The 20,658-nt window shown below is 40.9% G+C and overlaps 1 protein-coding gene across 7 annotated transcripts in view; it reads right to left on the bottom strand.

The window, feature by feature from the left end:
• Positions 1-4,933: 4,933 nt before the first annotated feature.
• Positions 4,934-20,658, bottom strand: part of ANKRD10 (ankyrin repeat domain 10) — a 36,428-nt gene continuing 20,703 nt past the window's right edge. Inside the window, exons 4-7 of one of the 7 annotated variants that reach the window (XR_002732737.3) lie at positions 20,207-20,300; positions 19,122-19,357; positions 10,097-10,192; positions 6,225-6,507 (exon numbers count right to left, since the gene is read on the bottom strand). Coding sequence is in view for 4 of the 7 variants with exons in the window: in XM_023217663.3 (XP_023073431.1) it covers positions 6,032-6,525; positions 10,097-10,192; positions 19,122-19,357 (826 nt within the window). In the remaining 3 variants the exon portion in view is untranslated. Of the gene's footprint in view, positions 6,526-9,951; positions 10,193-10,757; positions 10,885-12,010; positions 12,081-17,966; positions 19,358-20,206; positions 20,301-20,658 lie in introns of those variants that run through there. The other 6 variants (XR_002732738.3, XM_023217663.3, XM_023217664.2 and 3 more) reach the window with 6 other exon arrangements.

The raw sequence follows: 20,658 nt of genomic DNA, 5'->3' as shown, positions 1-20,658 counted from the left end.
GCTGCCCTCAGGGGCCTCTTCATGGTGTGCAGGTGCCCCCCACCCCGGCCTCCCCTCCCCGATGGGCTCTCCGCCCCTCCCCTCTCCCATGGCCTCTCCCTCCGCCTTTCCCCATGGCCTCTGATCCTCCCCCCTCCCCCCTCCACAAGCACCTGCTCTTCCATCCATTCTCCGGATCTTCACATCACACACACATTCACACACATGCATACATTCACACCCACACAAGTCACACACATAACATTCACACATGCACACACATTCATCCACACATGTACAAGTCACACATACATTCACACACCTGCATTCACATCCACAGATACACAAGTCACATTCACACACATGCCCACACCTCGACACATCACCCACATGCAACATTCACACACATCCACACATGCACAAGTCACACACATGTTCACATGTGCACACATATAACACAAGTCTCACAATACAACCACTCATGCACATCAGCCACACATATAAAACATTCACACCTGCACACACGCATTCATAAACGTCACACACAGCATTCACACATGCACAGCAGCCACACACATTTACACACATCCACATGCATCACACATTTATACACATCTGTGCACACGTCACACAAATCAACATTCACACGTGCACACACATCATACACATCCACACACATCACGTACATTCACATATAAACATTCACACACACCAGGTTCCCACTCACATACAACACACACTTCCCTTCACATTCCCATACACACATTTGCACACTCACACATTCCCAATGACACACTTCCCTCCACATTCCCCCCACATTCCCACACTGACACACAAACCCCCACAGTCCTTGAACACATTTGCACAGTCACATACACGGACACACGCTCGCTCACTCATGCATTTGCACACACTGATACGCATCATCACACACTCGCACACTCAGGGTCTCCCTGGCTGCAGCTGTGTCCGGGGTCACTGTTCACGTTGCTCAGTGCAGACTCTTAGGGTGGCGTCTACCTCCAGCTCCCAGCTCCGGCCCTGCCCTGCAGCAGCCCCCACTACCCTCCCACTGCCCCGGACCCCCCATTCGCCCCAACCCCGGCTGCGGTTCCCCAAGCAGAGCTGCGCTGGAACCGCCCGGCTCAGCCCCCTCCACAGGCACCTGCGCCTCTCCCCCCGGTTCCCCCACTCCCGATGGTTCGTCCCCCTCCACCCGCGCCCCTCCCCCGGTTCCCGCCCTCCCGATGGCTCCTCCCCTTCCACCCGTTGCCTGTTTCTTGACTCACCTTTTCCGGGAAACTCTTCAATATTGGTTTCCCACGTTCTGTCTCGAAATTATTCTACCGTTTTCTCGTCCTTAATAAAACCCCAAAAACCCAACCTATGGAAAAGTCAAAAACGGTAATTCAATGAATACCCAGTGTACATTTTCCAGTGTTTATCACTAGTTGCTTAGATCTCATCATTCGAAACATTCCAGCACTTCTCTCACTGGCCTGCAGAACCCCGGGGTCCCCAGGACCCCATTTCAGGGGGTCCCCAAGATCAAAACGGCCTCATTACCAAGATGTGACTTGCCTTTTTCAGTGTTGACATCTGCACTGAGGGTTCAAAAGAAACTGTGGGTAAAGCTACTAGCACCTTAGCAAAAACGGCCCCGACCTGATCACCTTTATATTCTTCACTGCTGTGCAGTCAAAAAAAGAAAAAAGTCAATTTCACTGAAGAATGCCCTCAATGCAGTAAAAATGAGTAAATTTTGACAGCACACATTCTGTGCGATGTAAAGAAAGTGTGTGTACAGGATTTGTTGTGTACGGTTATCTCCAGGAAAAAGCACTTCTCTGGCTGATTGTGCGATAAATGTATCCAGTCGCTTTTTCAGAAACGTCATTTTCATTTGAAATAATGATTGATAAGCTATGTGATTTTTTAAAAAAATAACCAGGTTATAATGCAGTGGCTCAAGCCTGTAATCCCTGCACTTTAGGAGGCCAAGGTGGGAGGATTGCTTGAGGTCAGGAGTTTGAGACGTCTTGGGTGAAATAGTGAGACCCCATGTCAAAAAAAAAAATTAGCTGGGCATGGTGGTGCACGACTGTAGTCCCAGCTACCTTCAAGGCTGAGTCAGGAGGATCCCTTGAGCCCAGGAGGTCAAGGCTGCAAGGAGCCAAAATCGCATCACTGCACTCCAGCTTGTGCGACAGAGTGAGACCCTGTCTCCACTTAAAAAAAAACAAAAACAAAAAAATTAACCCAGTGAACCTTCTACTTCAAAGAAAAATGACAGTATTTGTGTCCAGTGATAAAATTTGAGTTTTTCAGCATCAATCAGAATGTTGTAAAACTTATATCCAGTACCATGTGCTTGACAATTTCCAACTTTTGACTTCCATGAGATTATTGGTGATCAATGTTTTATTTATTTTTACAGATGGAGTCTTGCTTTGTCACCCAGTTTGGAGTGCAGTGGCGTGATCTCGGCTTACTGCAACTTCTGCCTCCGGGGTTCAAGTGATTCTCCTGCCTCAGCCTCCCAAGTAGCTGGGATTACAGGTGCGTGCCACCACACCCAGCTATTTTTTTTAATTTTTAGTAGAAATGGGGTTTCACCGTGTTAGCCAGGATGGTCTCTATCTCCTGACCTCATGATCCGCCTGCCTCGGCCTCCCAAAGTGCTGGGATTACAGGCGTGAGCCACTGCGCCTGGCCAGTGATCCATGTTTTAATACTAATGACAGTTTCAACACTTGAAAGACTTGCAGAACTCAGTTAAAAGATCTTTCCCAAGTAAATAATGCATAAAGTTACAAAATGATGCATATGGGTTCAAGGTCCTTTCTAAGTGAAAGATGGATGGGCTCGACTGTAACCTAATACAAGCAGCTCACTCATGCGGGTCCTGATGCAGCATTGCAACTGGCCTTTAAGAAACTACTGTTACTGGATGGAAGGTCTTGACTGCGAGTTGTCCAAGTTCCTGGTGCAGTTGAATAAACACACAAAGCAATAAAAGAAGGGAACAATGAAAGAAGCAAAAAAAAAAAAAAAAAAAGCGCAGATTTACTGTGGCAAAAGTACACTCCACAGAATGGGAGCCAACTTGAGCCAGGCTCGAGTCCCCCCTTTAGGGTTTTCACTAAGCTACAAGAATTTGGTAACACTCCTAGGTGCCCTTTAGAGGCCTCCAATTGGCTGCACCCTATGAAAGATTGGCCTGCAACCAATCAGAGGCTGAGGCGGAGACTGTCTTGTTATCATAGGTAGCAGACTGTGGCCTGACTGCTGCCTCATCTTGCCTAGAACTGGCTGTACCTGCTGTTCTTTTGCTTATGCCTTAGCCCTTGGTTACCCTAACTTCCTATTCCCCTGCCCCACGACCACTACAGAGTTGGGGCGTGGCATCAAGCACTCACAATTAACTGCACAGACAATTCAAATATCCCTTTTTTCAATTACCTATCTGTAAGGCCAGATTTTCTCCACATACTTCAACCAAAAATGTATTTAAGTATTCTATCTCCGAGTAATGTTTTATAGTTTTCAGTGTAGAGGTCTTGAACATCTTAAGATATTTTCCAAGGTGTATGCTATGGTTCGGGTGTCACCGTAAATGGGTTTTATTTCATTTTCCAATTGTTTCTACTAGTACAAACGAATGCGTGCATGGGAAAGGATCTTCAGGCCAAAAAGGCTAAGAGTCAGGGAGCTATTCTTTCAGTATAAACGTCAATTCTGGTGGACACAGAAAAACCTAAGCTTATTCTCAATGTTAAAATGACAACCATATTTTTTAATGCAGCATTTTTCTTTCAAGTCCTAAAAAAACCCCAAAAACACTTGTCTCAAATAAATACAAAGTAGACAGACTAATGCACCTTTACATACCCACTACCCAGTTTTAACATCAGCTTGCACCAATTGTGTTTGATCCTTGTCTCCACTCACCAGGGAGCATGGACTCCACGCATATTTTTATATTTTGAAGCAAATTCCAGGCATAGTATTAATTCCATCATCACAGTTACCTTATGTATCGCTAAATAAGAACTGAATATACTAGTGTAAATGACTCTAAACCAGAATATGACAAACTACTTCAGTCATCCACTCAAGTGTGGATGTTGCCCTACTCTAGGTTCTATGCAATATTTTTGTTCGTGAGCAGTTATATTCTGTCCAAAAATTCAAGACTAATCAAAAGTATGTTTAGTGTGTTTTCAGAGATTCACTTAACGTTTTTCAGCAAATTAACTCACTATAGAATATGTGGAATACCTTAGAAAACAGTCCAAATGGGATGGTGTCAAGTTTCATCTCTCTTAAAAACTCAGTAGTTTGGGTGGCTTCTTGGATCAGTCGGAGGCCAAATCTCAGTTCTAAGCTTGGTTACTAGTATCTGCCATAGGATGGGGGGTGGTGGCCTGGACAGCACTATGCATTCTCTTCCTGTTCTCACTGTAATTTTTGCAAAACTTCCAAAGCGTAATGCTCTCTCATTGTGGTCTATTAAGTTTTTACAAGAATATGCATGATGTATTGAATGTTTTAAATAACATATGTAGGTATGCCAGAATGGCTATTTTGGTGCTATTTATAACTGTTAATTCCTATTCCTAAAAGGCTTACATTAATGAACATTTGCTAAAACCAAAGAAGTTTAGAACATTATGGTTGCTGTCTTTTACGAAAATAAGCACCCAGGCACGATGCTGAACTGACATGCAATTCATCCTTCCTCCACAGAGGCTCAGTACCAACAGAGCCCATAAAACTAGAGTAGAAACTCAAAAACGGGAAAAAACACCCTATGAAGAGTGTCAGAAGAGTCAAGTAAAATCTTATAAGCAAACTGAAACGATAGTCAACTTCTCCTTCCTTCCCATTCCTTCCACAGATATTCACACCCTGCTGACCCCCAAGCCCAGAGAGAAACGCCAGGGTTACAAACTGAGTGTGAGAGTGTTTTATTCAATTTGTGAAGGACAGTTTCAAAACAAAATGTTAGTAACACTCTTAGAACACTGGTTTGTTCGTTTGACATTTTCTCTATCTGCACCAATTTTTATTACAAAAATCAAAAAAGTAAAAATTCATTACAATATTTGCACAGTATAACCACTAGTTGCCTAGACAAAAGCTAATTTCTACAAAATCAAAAACTTAATGCAGTTTTATTAAGAGAGTCAAAATTCTCTCAGTTAACTGGATATACATAGTGGTATATATCTTAAAGCAGAAAACCCCAAAAAACAAAAACAAGGAAAAAAGAAAATACATGTCAAAAGTCAGTTAAATATTTTGACCTGACAGTTCCTACAAATAGTAACTTCCACTACATATAAAGGAATCTGTTACGTGTGGTAAAATTTCCAGAGACCAAGTAGGAAGTGTGGAATAAAAAACAGTAAATCAGAACGCAGCCCCATGCTGGGCCTGCTTTCCATGAAGCCCAAGGCAGTGATCTCCACCAAGGAGGGACCACTGTCTACAACTAAAACCTTCAACCACATGGTGATCTGCAAAGCTTCATTGAAAAAGACAAACGTTCTCTTCTTCACACAAATCACTGCAGAAATCTTTGTAAGGGTGTACCTTGCATAGGGAAATAGTTGTATTCTGTCAAATTCTACAGAAAACAGTGGAAGCAAGCTTTTTAAAATGATGCCCATGTGCAAAGAGATAAATTACCAGGCACCTCATTTACCGCCCCAATTTATCTTGATCATATAATCTTTTAACAAAAGGAAAAACGGCAATATCTGGTGACAGTATTAAAAAGACATTGTTGACACTGGCATCAGAAAAACTCCAAAAGTACATCTTATAAAAAGGACACCTCACTGTAGAAACATCTATGCACTTAGTAAGCCCTACTCATGCACAAACAAGCAGTCGCTGGGAACTTGTCGAAGTTTACTTTTTCAGAAAGTTAAAGTATAAAAAAAATAGCAGAAGTTGTGACATTCGTTCAAATTGCTGCTACATTGGTATTCTGAGCTGGCTACCAGGAAGGACGCCTGCATTTCCAAGAGCCTGGCCAGCGTCTCTAGGAGCCGTGGTGCAGGTGCATGGTGCCCAGCACGGCACTGTCGTACCGCTCCTGCACCTTCACGGACTTGGAATGCTCGACCACACTGTTCAGTTCTGGGATGCTTTCAGCAGTGTCCCCAAAGCCGTGGTAGTGTCCGTAGTACAGGTTATCCCCAATGTCTTCCACCCAGGAAGGCCTACTGGCTATACAGCTACTTGGACTCCCGTTCAGGTGCAGAGAACCACACAGCTCAGGGTTGGCTCTCAGGGTCTTCTCTGGCTCCTCAGTCCCACTAATGCAGAGAGAACCCTGGCTACTTGGAAACGGCTGTCCTGGGGCTAATCCACTGCTAATTCCATTAGATCCTGTCAAGCATGGGCCATTCCTGCTTTCCATCCCACTGAGCGGGGTCGCGGAGGGGAAGTCCAAATGTCCATTGATGACACATCCATTTGTCAATGTATTCGATACGGAGCTACTGTTTTTCATATCTGCATTAAGAAATACACCTGTCACCAAAATTCAGAACCAATGAGAGAGGAGAAACTATAAAATGCTTCATTGCCATTACAATTTTAAAGAATTTTAGTTTTTGGGTTTTTTTTTTTTCCCTTTTAAACCAGTTCTTTTTTCAAAGTAAAATGAATGTGCGTAAGTAGACTTGATATTAAAACGTTAACAGTATTTGCCTGGTAAGATAGGAAAATCACATGCATGTCAGTAGCATCAGGTAGCTCAACTGAAAAATGTAAGCTGACAAACACACTGCATGAAAAATACCAACACAGTCCCGAAAAGCCATCAATAAAGTGCTCTCATTTTAAGTCTACTTTCGAGAGTGGTTTAAAAATCGCCCCTGAAAAGGTCCATCAGAACTGAGTGTAAAGTGTTCTACAGAGGGTTCCAATAGAACACAAACTTCTCTAGTTCTCAAGCAAAAATGGAAAAAAAGATAAATTAAGTGAATTAAGGAAGCTCTTTGAACTATGTACGACAGCATCATATGAGGTTTTAAAAAAATCTCATAAATCAGGTAGGGACTGCTGACTCTCCCCCGAGCCTCAAATCAGGGCTATTAAAAGGAACCACTAAGTTTTTATTTTTATTTTTTTCAGTAGCACAGAAATCTACGTAGTACTTCTGCCAAACGCCACATGAGAGCACTGGCAGAATACAGAGAAACCGGTGACCACAGCAAGGAACTGTAACGGCCAACGGTCCTACGCGTGCAGGCCTGGGCCAACAGCACAACATGGAGTCGCTTCTTCTCAGTCCAGCAATTAAAATGACCGTGGCAGCCAAGGTTTCATTAGGTTACTTTCAAAAACCACCTTTGCTGGAAAAAATGTTGATAGTTCAATCTGCATATACAGACATCTATCAAGAGGGAGATGTCTTATGGGATAAAAAGTCCATCACGGAACATCTGGGCACACCAGGACAGGCAATGACAAGTCATTCTTCTGTATACTGGAACTTGAGAATCAGTAATATTCATGTTCACAATAATTCACATAACAGTATAAGGGATGATCTAAAATCATCTCTAACCTGGTGATACTAGATTTTATCTCAATGTTCTTCACTACCAAAGCAAAGCATATTAAATCTAGAAGAGCTCAGTTCTAATAACTTTTAGAATAAGGACGCAGCTTAAATACATCCGATTACCCTAACACGTCACACACTGCGCGACTCTTCCCGTGGAGGGCTCCCCCTCCATCTCACCGCCTGCATACCTCCGACAGAGCTTTCTGATACGTCCTGCAAGTCTTCCTGCCAATAAAGGATCACGGCTTGTTCAGTGAATGGAAACATTATCTAAATATTCCATTAATTGTCCAGTGTTTGGATATTTAAGCAACATAGTTTAATAATTGCTATAAATTCTTCATAGGACAATAGATTTTTTTCCCCCAAATTAAGTGATAGCTTTTCTATTTGGCTAAAATCCTAGACTAGAAAACATGTGTTTCAAGGACTAAATAGAAAATAAAAACAGAAATAAAACAAGTTATTTCCAGGGGAAATTCATACCATTTTTTTCAAAAACAAAGTATAAACAATGTTTTCCTAGGTGACAAAACTCAAATATGATGGCAACCCTGACAGTTGTTTACTGTATGTATAGTTTTTACTAACAGAATAAAGTAGAATTTTACTTCAGTGCCCAGTTAATCTATTATTTCATCTCCAAATCAAGGCTGGTTGGTAAGCTCATGTTGTTACAGAGAATCTAATAAAACTTAGCATAAAACAGCGGGCACCTCACACATCACAACCTCCAAACCTCCAACGCTCTCCTTCCTCTGCTCCCAGCTGCCGGCCAAGACCCGCGCTTCCCTTCTCACTGTCTGCCTGGCCGGCCCCCGGATCCCACGAACATCCAAACACAACGCTGGGGATGAGGTTTCAGACAAGATCCTACTTCCCTTCCAGCCAACCCCATAGAGAGGAAGATCGGGATTCGGAAGCAAGCACTCTCCTATCCGAGTCCTTTCCAGGGGTGGGGACACTTGACCCTCCCCTGAGTCTCAAACTAGGGGCATTTAAAATGCAAAGACAGCTGTACATAGTTGTTCAAAAATGTAGAATTCTTAGGAAATAATTTTGGCCAAACAAAAATTTGAACTTCCTCAAGTGTTTAAAGGAGAGCAGCCTTTGGTCTGTTTCTCAAAGGACTACAGAGGCAGCTCCCTCAAGCTTCTAGTGGACGTGGAGTGCCATGTCCCACCAGGAAAACCTCAAGTAATCTCTAGTGATTTAACACATTGTTTATTCAGTCAGAGTGTCATAAATCAAATGACGGAAAACACGGGGTGTATGTACTTGGCATCTGGTAAACGGGATGGGCTGGGTTTTTCAAAAGTACGTTCCAGCTTGGATATAGTTTAACAAAGAACTAATGTCTGACGAATAACGGGTGGCCACTTACTGCCTATTCAAAAGCAGGTAGCAAGGTCATTTTTAACAAACGCAGGATTTGAGTTTTGTTATGGATCTTTACCTAAGGTCAAATAGTCCCTGACTACAGAAAACCTATTATTTTAAATATACTAAGTGATCTGGATTTCTCTACTAGGAAAAAGGTGACCCCAGCAATTCTGTAGCTTCCAGAAAAATGAACACATTTTCTTTTAACTTTAGTGAACAGAAATGATTTTTTCATGTGGGTTTGGGGAAAAAATACTCTTTTTTTTTAATCCCCAGTTATGAATTTTGCATAAAAACATGATAAACTAAAAAAAAAAAATCTACTTCTAAATATATTAACATGTTAAGAGAATGGCTAAAAATGTTTTTGTAGTCACCTGAATAAAAGAGCAGCAGAAAAAAAAGCAACAGCTAAATGGACAAATCATTGTAGATATTCTAAATGCTATAAGAACTGAGCTGCTTCTGCCTTTTAAAAATTGGAAATAGGAATACGGTTTTAATATGCTAAAAACATTAATGTATAAAATGTGTGTTGTGAAACACAGTGTTTACCATTTTAACAGACTCAGAATGAAGACCACAGAAACCAAAGCAACCAAGTCCTGGGTAAAAGATTCCATGCTGGAGTGACCGGGTGGAGCCAGAACCACACTGACTAGTTTTCAGTGTTTACTGCTAGTCGTCCTCTTTGCAGTATATTGGTTTGAAAATATTAACCGTAGCATGTTCGGTATATTCACCCAAAGGCCATATGTCAGAAAATTAAAAATGCAAACCTCATTAAAAGTAAGCAAGGCACATTAAGCAACAGCTTCAAATCAGAATAGAAAGATTGCACTTACATTTTTCATGTTCATAGAATATACCCAAAACACTTATCCTTGTATCTACAAACTTGCCCAAGATATGCAAATTATAGTATAACATTTTTAAAAAGACACTGGACAACAAAGTGCAAAACATCTGAGAAAAACTCATGTTAGAAATAATATGCATACTGATTCTTGCAACGACAGGGGGTCTGCATTGCTGACACAGTATATATTTCTATTTCTTTTGGTCCAACAGAACCACTCTCCTGCTGTTTGGTGTCTTCGACCATTGGATTGTTGTTGCAGCTAACAGGAAACTGTCCACTCCCACCTGTTACAACAGCAAACTCCCTATCAACGTGCATTTTGTCAGCATCGTCTTCTGTGTCGCCATTCATGAGTGGCACGGCAGAATCCAAGCTTTGAGCTGCAGAGAAAACAAAGACTATTTCAGATTCCTTTGTCTGTAACAAGGTAAGTGTTCAGATACACAGTTTACATTATTTTGTGTGGGCACTGAACACTTTAAACAATCACATAAAAAAAATCGACAGGTCACTAATGAGCTTAGCACACGACTGAAAAACTTTCTCCACAATCAAAAAAATTTATTGAAATGTGCAGTGTTTAAAGTCATGGAATTTCAGATACCTATTATAGATTTACTTGATGGCAAAAATTCTAATTTTCTGGCCATTCAGAGGGCATAAAGTGGTTATATAACCTGGAAACAATTCTAAACTCCATTTTCAAATTCAGTAGACTTTAAAAACAAACAAAAAAATATACTAAGACAATTCTTAAATTAACATACAATTAAAACAACCCTGATTTAAAAAATCCACTATTTCCATTAACAGAAAAATAATGTAAAAGCTGAGAGACTCAAGACTAGTCTGTCAGCACTGTCCCAGAGTGGCATTTGATCTGACCACCAAAATACAGAAAGAGTTAGAAATGTGAAGTTAAAGCTACATGGACACTTCACTTACAAGATTACCATCCTCTGCACTGTGGAGATGCGAATGCCCCATGTCATACACTCTGCACAAGCACCTCCGCCTCCGAATCCTAGCAAGACTCACTTCTTACAAGCAGCTCCACGTGTCTGAACGGCTTCTAGTGTTTAAAAATGTGTTTTAAACAAAAAGGATTCTAACAAATCACTGTTACACGTTGCTTTATTCATTTACCACGGCATAAATGTTGTATCAGTTAATTTCAAAACAATCCTTCCCCTGCCCTATGACTGTATTACGATTCACCTAACCAAATTCCCTGCAGCTGTCTGGGCTGCTTAGCCTTTTTCTTTCCTATCATGAACACCACAATTAACATACTCATAAATGCATTTTTGTGTGTATTTCTGGTTAACTCAGATACTTAGAATTATTTCTGGGCCAAAGAATACACACCACAAATAGCAATTTTCAGTGCTAAATACCTCTTTCATATAAACATTTAAAAATAGGGAGAACGGAACTTTGCAGCTTGAATTAGCTCTAATTTTAGAGGCACACAACTCATTTTTGATTATACTGTATATACTAGATCAGGATTATTCTACAAAGATGCTAATGTACAGGATGAGAAACCCGATTTCTGAATTAGTATCTGGGAGAGAAACACAGCAGTGTGATTTGTGTAGCTGAGGGGATTGGGGGTAGTCAGAAGTCTGACTAGGTAGGAGGCCAAAAGCATTCTTAAAATACAGGTGCTTTAAAACCAGAGGCATTAAATGGTGGATTTTAGTCCTTACTCATTCAAAGCTTTAAAAAATCTTCCACAGGCCACGTTCCACTTTCACTATGACTCAGGCATGCACTTTTAAGAGATCAGTGTGTAAGCAGGGCATCTTTTGGAAAAAACAAAAAAAACAAAAAAGGGCTGGGCGTGGTGGCTCATGCCTGTAATCCCAGCATTTAGGGAGGCCGAGGCAGGTGGATCACGAGGTCAAGCGATGGAGACCATCCTGGCCAATATGCTGAAACCCCGTCTCTACTAAAAATACAAAAAATTAGCCGGGTGTGGTGGCGAGCGCCTGTAGTCCCAGCTACTCGGTAGGCTGAGGCAGGAGAATCACTAGAACCCGGGAGGCGGAGGTTGCAGTGAGCCGAGATCATGCCACTGCACTCCAGCCTGGTGACACAGCGAGACTCTGTCTAAAAAAAAAATGGGAGCGTGGGGTGGTGGAAGAGCAGATCTCCCAAGTGTGCGAAAGTCGTCCCAACCTCCAGGAGCCTTCATGGCGTGCATACACGGAGAACCTGTAGCCAAGAGCAGGTCAGCCTTCGCTCCTCCCACAGGCTGCGATCCTGCAAAGCCAACCACGAACATGGTTTGTACAACAGGGTGGACTTTGATGGGAATACAGTGCAGACAGCTTAAAATACCCACACACTCAATTGGCATTCAGATGCCAATGTTCCCCAGATAAAGTGACAACTAGGGGTTACCTGCAATTTCACACCTCTGAAAAGCAGGTTAGAAAACCCCAACAGAGAAGAGCCTTCACGAAAGCTGGGGTGTTTGTCTTCACTAGGCCCAGTACCTAGAATAGTACATCAACAGATGAAGCCCACTCACTAGCCAGGAGAAACAAAAACACAAGGTAAACAAAAACAAATGATCAGTAGCCGGCGCAGCCTGTAGTACAACCCGAGGAATCACAACCACCCAGGCAGGCCTGGCCATGCCAGGTGCAGGTGCAGGAGGCGCCACTAGGGGGCCAGAAGAGCCGCGTCAAGGGCAGCCCAGGGAAGAGACAGCGGGCAAAACACTATCTCCCAGCAATTAATCCTGTAACTAGAAGGCTCACAGTGGCCAGGGACCTCTCAGAAACTGCTCCGTTGAGTAGACACATCTTTTGTTAATGCAGATGGTTTCTCTAACAAAGCAGGGTAAGAATGAAAGGCTTCCATATTTTACCAATCAAGATTCGATTGTGGGAATCATGCCAACAGACACCCTAGAATTTCTATCTCCATAGATATATATGGCCTCTCTATACAGTGTAGTTCCCACAACCAGCTGTCCCAGAGCCTTGGGTAATGCTGTTTCATGAGTGCTGCCTTCTTCATTCCTAGTAGCTATACGTAAGTTCTCAATTGGCTGGTACAGATATTAAGCCTGCAATTATCTCTTTAAATTATGCTGTAAGCCATGAAATTAAAACTGGCCTCTCAAAATTTTAAGAACATTGGATATGGACCCGTTTCCTCCCACAACCAAGACCCTGCCAACTGTGACATTTGCTCCCACACACCTGTTGCCACTGCTGAAGGAATCAATTACATCTTGCATTTGAGGAAGGTGGCCTGTACAATTTCAGAAAAACGTCTTCCAACGTCATCAGTTTACTCAGGAAGCACTATCCTTTCCTGTCTTCCTAGTGACTCTTAAACAATGATTGTTTCTGAAAATGTTAGCATGACCACTTTTTACAAAGGGTCTTTACCTGACTGTAAAAGCAGGTGCCTGTTGGAAAGACAGGCTTCTAGTACACCTGAGACACAACGTTCAGGATGGAAACCTACCTAGGACTAGCTCAAAAGCCTCCAGCCTCCCTGCTCAGAACTACAGCCGCGTCCCGTTGTGGTCACTGCCTGCCCTCCTAAGTGAGAACTAAAGCCAGTAGAGCATGCCTCTGGCTGAGAAACCCGCATTCCTGACCCTGGGGGACACGTAGAAATGCTCCACTTGGAGCTGATGCCCAGGGCAACTGAACGGTCTGCATTTGTATTTTCATCTTAAATTTGGAGGTTGCACAAAACCCCTAAAGGCAGTTCCCAGTAACTCTGCAACTATATGAGGATCCAGCAGCTTGAAACCATGAAAAAAGTCTTAGTTTCAAGTTCAGGAAGGTCTGCCAAATTACAGAAAGTAACGCAACTGGGCATCAAGGTCGTGCCACTACAGAGGCTTGTGGGAGTGCTGACCAGGTGAAGACACTCCGGTGCACCACTCATACCGACACACAGGAAAACAGGACTGTAACTGACAGGCATGCCTGCAGATACACATAAGGTTTAGGAAAAATGCCTGATCATAACTTTAATCTTAAAATCTTTAATCTTAAAAAAAAAAAAACAAAAACCACTCTATGAAGTCATATTTTGGGATATAGGGGCTCCAATCAGCCAACAGGACATTACTCCCAAGACCCGAGCCATACTGGTTTTATTCCCCAAGACTAAAGCAGGAGACATTTTACAAGTCAAAAACTGCCAAGCAGTTTCACACAATGAACTTAGGCGAAGCTTGAGATCATGACCTAGACTTGTAATCTACCTTTTACTGTGCCTCTAGGTGCTGTGTGTAAGGGTCCCAGGTGTTGACCCACAACCCTTGAAAGGTGGCAAAAGGCCCAGGACCCCTCCCGCCTGTGGCCTTTCCACTGAACTGAGTGCCTCCTGCTGTTGCTTCCACTGGGGGGGAAGCCTCAATGTCCTCTCATTAAAGCAGCAAGAAAAGACGCTCTGCCTTCCCGGTTTCCCACCAGTCATTACCTGGAACTATTGTTTGTTCTGCTGTAGAGCACATTTTACTCAACTTTTTACGGTCCCATTAAAACCAAAATGTTTTTCTATTACAAGGTGACCCACCAGGGCCCAGATTCCAGCAGTGCAGAGGGCTGGGATGACTCCAGGCAGCAGGAAGCAGCAGCAACCAAGGACAGAGGAAGGTAGTGAGCGCTCTGGAAAGACTAGGGCGGACTGGGGGTTTGGCTCAAATAATACAAAAGCGGCTTGTGATCAAGTGTGCCAGTATTGGTTTTGCTTCCCACTGGAGTGTCCACAACTCTGCTGAGGACAACTCAGGCCCGTAAGTTTGCTCAAATGGAGACTTAACAGTGGAAAACGCAGACACTGTCTGGACTGGAAGCAATTCAGACTGTATTTCAAGACGTCACATCTTCAGGGATCAAGAAAAAACAATCGCTCCTTATTTGAACACAGGTAGGTGTGTTCTATCATCCTGGCCAAATTTTTATAAATATACTGCAAATTTGAGAACAGTAAGGATGTCAGCAGTTACAGTGCTCTAATACGTAACTCAACTAGAAGGAACTAAATTACAAATTTACTCCTGGGAGGCATTTTATTTCCTCTCAAGCTTCAAGCAATTACCATCTATCATTTAACAAACCAGCCGGTCATATCTGCCTTCCTTTACCAAGTCTTTAACCCTGTTCAACACGAACAGTTAAGGACAAAAGGCAGAGATCCTTTATCCAGGTTAAATCCATTCTGGGAAAGTGTTAAAACTTTGCACCAGTAACTTTACCTCTAAATCATCAGGTTGTAGATATTTTTTCCTGTAAGGTGTTTTTATAGTCAATACCTTCACAGTATGAATGAGATTCTATGATCAATAATATGCCTATGATTAAAACCGAGCTGTTAAGTCAGTTTAACGCTTGAGATTTGCTGTCACCACAGCCTACTTCTGGGGCAAATGTCCCAATTGTGAAATTGAATTTATTGGGTCAGTTTTTAAACTCACACTGTGTTCCCCTGCTTCTTCCCCACGACTCTTGAGCTCAATCCAGAACAATTACCAATCAGCAAAATGAAGTTTTCACTCATGGAAGGGACTGACATTCTTTTCTAACCAGGATCACTGAAAAACTTGACAAGTTTCCAAGGAGTACATATAAAAATAATTGCATTGGGTTATTCCTGAAGATTAACCAAGAACACTAGCAAACCCGAACTCAGTTTTATACAGTGCAGCTGGAATCCCAAAGCCCACGTGTCATACCATCAGAGCAAATGATTGATAAACAGAAAACAAAAAAAATTTAAAGACTGTACTTTCTTGCACCATCTAAAACGAACAAAATCCCACACTGGGGAAAGTATTATCCCAAGATACTTTCCATCAAAACAAACTGCTTAAGTAACTGTGGATTTTATTTCACCCTTCAGAGTTCATGTCCACACCTATTACATGTTCTAACTAAACTGCATTTGATACGGATGCAAATAACTTTATCAAAGTTAAAGTATGACTTCTTGTAGCATAACTTCCAAGACAGGTAATATTCAAGCAATACAAAAGGCCAAGTCTTCATTCTTCACTTAAGATCTTTTGCCTCAGTTTCCAAAAGAAAATTCCTCCAATTTAAAATACTTGAAGGTAGTTTACTAAAAGCAGAGATACTACGTTTTGTGGGGAAGAGTGGTTAACATTCAGACAAGTGTTTGGGGTTTTAAGAGTGAATTTTACAGGGATCTCCTTAAGAGAGAAAACTTTCTGGAATTACTTTTGTAAATATAAATTCCACACTAAAAGCCTCAATATTTGTAACTCTTAAATTCTAGAAAAAAGGGAAAGACTAAGTTTTATTGATAAAAGTTATGCAGCCAAGATATTATCCCTGGCACCTGTAACTTGTCTTTAAAGCCAAACAAAACAAAAAACCCAGCTTAAACTCTTCTAAATATTTTTATATGTGAAGTTACTCAAAGTATTTTATATGTATGTGTTAAATGAGGAAAAAACAATTTATCTTTTTTTTTTTTTTTTTTTTACTCTGGCATGAGAACCAAAAACCTATTAATTCAGATTAAGCAAAACTTAAAACACACATATTTAAACAAAATAAAAACAAGATCCCAGAAATTACAATTAAAATAAACTACAGCAATGTATCTTTAATTCAAAACTTAAAAACTGGCCGAATAATGGAAATACTTATGTATCTACTGAAACCAAGAACAATTTCATGTAGAACATTCAGGTAATTGGGAGAAAAAAAATCCTGTTTCAATGATCAAGAATGATTCCCAATACCCAACATACCACATTCAGTATGCAATGTAAAAGTGGGGGAAATCACCTTTTCCCACAGGGAAGAGTGGTGGGAGTGTGGGTAAGCTGAAGATGCCCATCTATACTCACACAAACACAAAATAGAAAAATATATACAACACACCCTTGTGACGTGTGGGGCAAATCTAAGGACTGTCAACTGCATAAAAGAAGCATCCGAAGTTCCAGGAAGTTAGTCAAGTCACAGTCAGTATACAAATTAGGAAAACCAGAGATGAGCGGCTTTAAAGTCATGTGCATCTTGGCTGAAATATTTTTACTGTGATAATCACAGAAACATCACTCATGTACTGTGTACCTGGAACAGTGGCTCAACCTGTTAGGTCTATGTATGACCTGCAACACTTAAGCAGCAGTGCCGGCTCCAACCGTCTTTTTGTCTAAATTAGCACCCTCAGGCTTAGGACCAGGAATTAGACGTCTAGTTTGGGAAGGCTGCACGGCGAGTTTAACGTGCAAAATGTGAACTTCTAATCACTGGTCAACCAAAACAAATCCTCCTCCTAAAGGAAGATAATAATAAGATCCCCGAAAATCAGCCGGACTCTTTAAACCAAATGTATGTAGTTATCGAGGATTAGGAAACAAGGAATCCTCAGAAATGCTTTTCAGGGTAATTAAGCAACGTGGTACTGGCCACTTCAACTGACCTCAGAAACCCTGAGACTGGTTTTACTAACTCTTCTAGGTGCATTTTGAGTCCAATTAGCATATTAGGTGATCCCTTTGTAAAAATACTAAACAGAGTTTAAGATTTATCAGCAATAAGAAAATGAAGCATAAATCATTTTTCAAGGACATTTAGACTATAGTGACATACACGGACAGACATGTACAATTCGTGCATGAGGGCACGAGGCCACTCTACAATATTAACCAGGCTTTAAAGGAAATGACAAAGGATTTTTTAAAAAAGTGGATGCTCTTAAAAAGGCTTTGAAAATACATTAGAAAAAATATATTAAAACATGGTACAAATAAATGACAATGCTGAATACATCACTATTAAAAAAGACCATTTTGAATTTTATGCAGATCTTCACATCATGCTTATGATTTTAGCATCTTTCCGGAAATGCTTAACTCATAAAAATCTTGAATTTTATAAAACTGTTAAGTTTATACATTACTACAAAAAGTCTTATCACAGGAATTTTTATGGTGACAAGATTTAAATAGTTGTGAAGTACATAATACTGACATTTTATCAACTTTATAGGAAAAAAATGTTTCACTTGGACACACTCATTAAAATAAGGTAGAAAAGATGGTTGGTTCATGAAATTTGACGTTAACCAAAACCTCTAGATTTTTAAGTGATTAACTGATAGTCACTCAGTTTTTCTTATGCTATTAACTGGTAGTTTTTTTTTTTTAAACCAACAGACAAAACTGTGCTTATCCTCAGCAAATCTGACCTCACAATCTAGTTCATTACTTTACACTCCCACCTCTCCCTTTCTATGTCCACTAAATACGCCTCTGCCAAGCTATCACATTTACCTTAGTAAGACTTTTTTTTTTTTTTTTTTAAAGAGACGAGGTCTCACTATGTTGCCCAGACTGGTCTCAAACTCCTGAGTTCAAGCAATCCTTCTGTCTCAGCCTCTCAAAGTGCTGGGATTACAGGTATGAGCCATGACAACTGGCCTAAGACATCTTACAGATACAGATGATTTTCCTATAGGAAAGGGAGATGTTTTCAACTTCGAGTGATTGGCTGCTTATTTGCAAACTCAAACATACCTTAAAATACAAATTAGCCCGGCATGATAGCATGCACCTGTAATCCCAGCTACTTGGGAAGCCAAGACAGGAGAATTGCTGTAACCTGGGAGGCGGAGAGTGCAGTGAGCTGAGATCACACCATTGCGCTCCAGCCTGTGTCACAGAGCAAGACTGTCTTTTTAAAAAAGGGTGGAAAAATACTTACAATGAAAATAACTTACCTTAGGGACTTAAATCCTCAAGATCAAATTATACACCAGATCTTGCTGTGATAAATGAACACGTATTACCATGTGGGGTACAGAGACCAGCTGAGGTCAAATCATAGTACAGAAATAGTACAGAAAACATTTACCTTCTCGAATGTGAAAATGTTTTACTGCCAGACCATCAGCAATTTTTATAAGCCCAGGAACATTTACAAGAAACAAATTATTAAAAAAAAAAAAAAAAATCAGGCACAGTGGCAGATTTTCTTTAATAGATATATTTCAAACAGATACAACAGATTAAAAAATCTAATTCACGGCAGGTAAACATGGGTGCTCAGAGAGTTCCACACAGACATTTACACTTGGGCTGTTAGTATTTCCCTCACATCCCCTTTTGTTAAGTGTCCCATCTTCGCAGTGGCAGTACAGGAGAAATCTCCTCCGTCACCGCCCAATCCACCAGGCACATTACCACCTGAAGTGAAGGTCTCATCTCGAAGGTGCGTTCAGCCATAAAAAGAAAACATATTAAAGAAAGGAAAAGTAAGTGTGCTCTTCCCACCCACAAAGTGGTCTCACCTTCAGTTCTAGCTTTCTTTACTCCAAAGGCTTCTGAGTCTTCCAAGCATCTCTTTCGATTTGTTCCCACACTAATATGATTAGGAAATACATTCTGATGACCCCCATTTAAGATGCCATTGTTATAGAAATGGTTCAGATGACAATTCTGGAGGTTCAAGAGAAACTGGGCACACTCTTGGAAACCCTGGGTTTGTGCAATGTCTGCTGCTGTCAGGCCACTGGCATTTCTCAGGCTGTACAACACAAAAACACTGAATTATACCCCGTCCGCGTGCTAACCTGGTCTCTGCTCCTGCTGAACTGACTAGCTATCTGAGGGTGGTATGAAAGAGTAAACAAATTCATAGCAAATCTTCATTAAAGAAGTAGTTAATCAATCTAGCTCTGTAACTAACTTCTCTTATACACATTTGATTTCTAAGCAAGATTTGGGAGATTAAATATGCTAAACGTTTTAAAAAGGCATCTTCCTATTTAACTTCTCAAAATCATGTTTTATATTTAAATTTAGTCTGAAGAATCTAAATTTATGCTAACTTCAGACTTGAAACTGAATTATATATTATCTGCACTTAATTTTAATAACCCATTCCTTTAGCGTGAATAAAATCATAACAAACAAACATGTACTGAAATTGTCCATGGCATTCATAACTGTCTTCCTAAAAATAAAAGTAATGGCTTACCAACAAAGCCAGCCTTTATGCTTACATGTGACACTGTAAGTGGAAGTTTAGAAGGATGTCCTGACATTAAAGTAACTATCATCAGACTCCAGAGCTGAAAAGCTGTGTTGTTCTGTCAGATTTTGATTGTTTTGGCCTTGCTTGGAAAAACTTGCAAAAGTATTACATTTTTGGCATTCTAGAGCATTTGAGTATTTGGTTCCTTTAAAAAGGCTTTGAATACTGTCCTAAAAACTCATCCCTATCACTCACAAGAACCAAAGCTTTACCTGGCTAATAGTACTAAAAAGGGAAGGTCTGGGATTTCTACAGTAGCTAAAACTCAGATTAAAGTAGGAAGTGATGGCAGAATAAGTGAAAGAGCTGAATAAAATAGAGTAAGTTGAACTTGTAAACCTTTAGACACTGAATTAAAACTGAGGGATCAAAGGTAACTCCATGCTGAAGTTCCCCTGGAAGACAAGAATGTACACTGCTCTGTGAAATAAACCTGTAAAAAAGCAGACATCCTGTTAGCTGCAGGTTGATCAACAAACTGGAGAAGTACTTAACAGCAAACACAGCTTCCATACCTGTTCAGCAAGCTATACTACATCCACAGCAAAAGCACGCTGAAATAAAGGCCTTGTGCTGTGTCTCTCAAACAACCAATCCAGAACCCTGATGCTTTTCTTGGGGTTACTGTTAATGCAAAAAAACAAAAACAAGACAAAACAAAAACAAAAAAACCCCTGCATTTGAGAGTGAAAACTACAGAATTAGGGACAAATAATATTTTCTTATTTATAAGAACAATAATCTTGTATTCGTTATTTCCGGACATCATAAAGCTCTCATCTCAGAAATGA

The sequence above is a fragment of the Piliocolobus tephrosceles genome, chromosome X, assembly GCF_002776525.5.
Source record: "Piliocolobus tephrosceles isolate RC106 chromosome X, ASM277652v3, whole genome shotgun sequence".
Taxonomy (NCBI): Eukaryota; Metazoa; Chordata; class Mammalia; order Primates; family Cercopithecidae; genus Piliocolobus; species Piliocolobus tephrosceles.
This window is presented reverse-complemented; position numbering and strand designations above follow the sequence as displayed.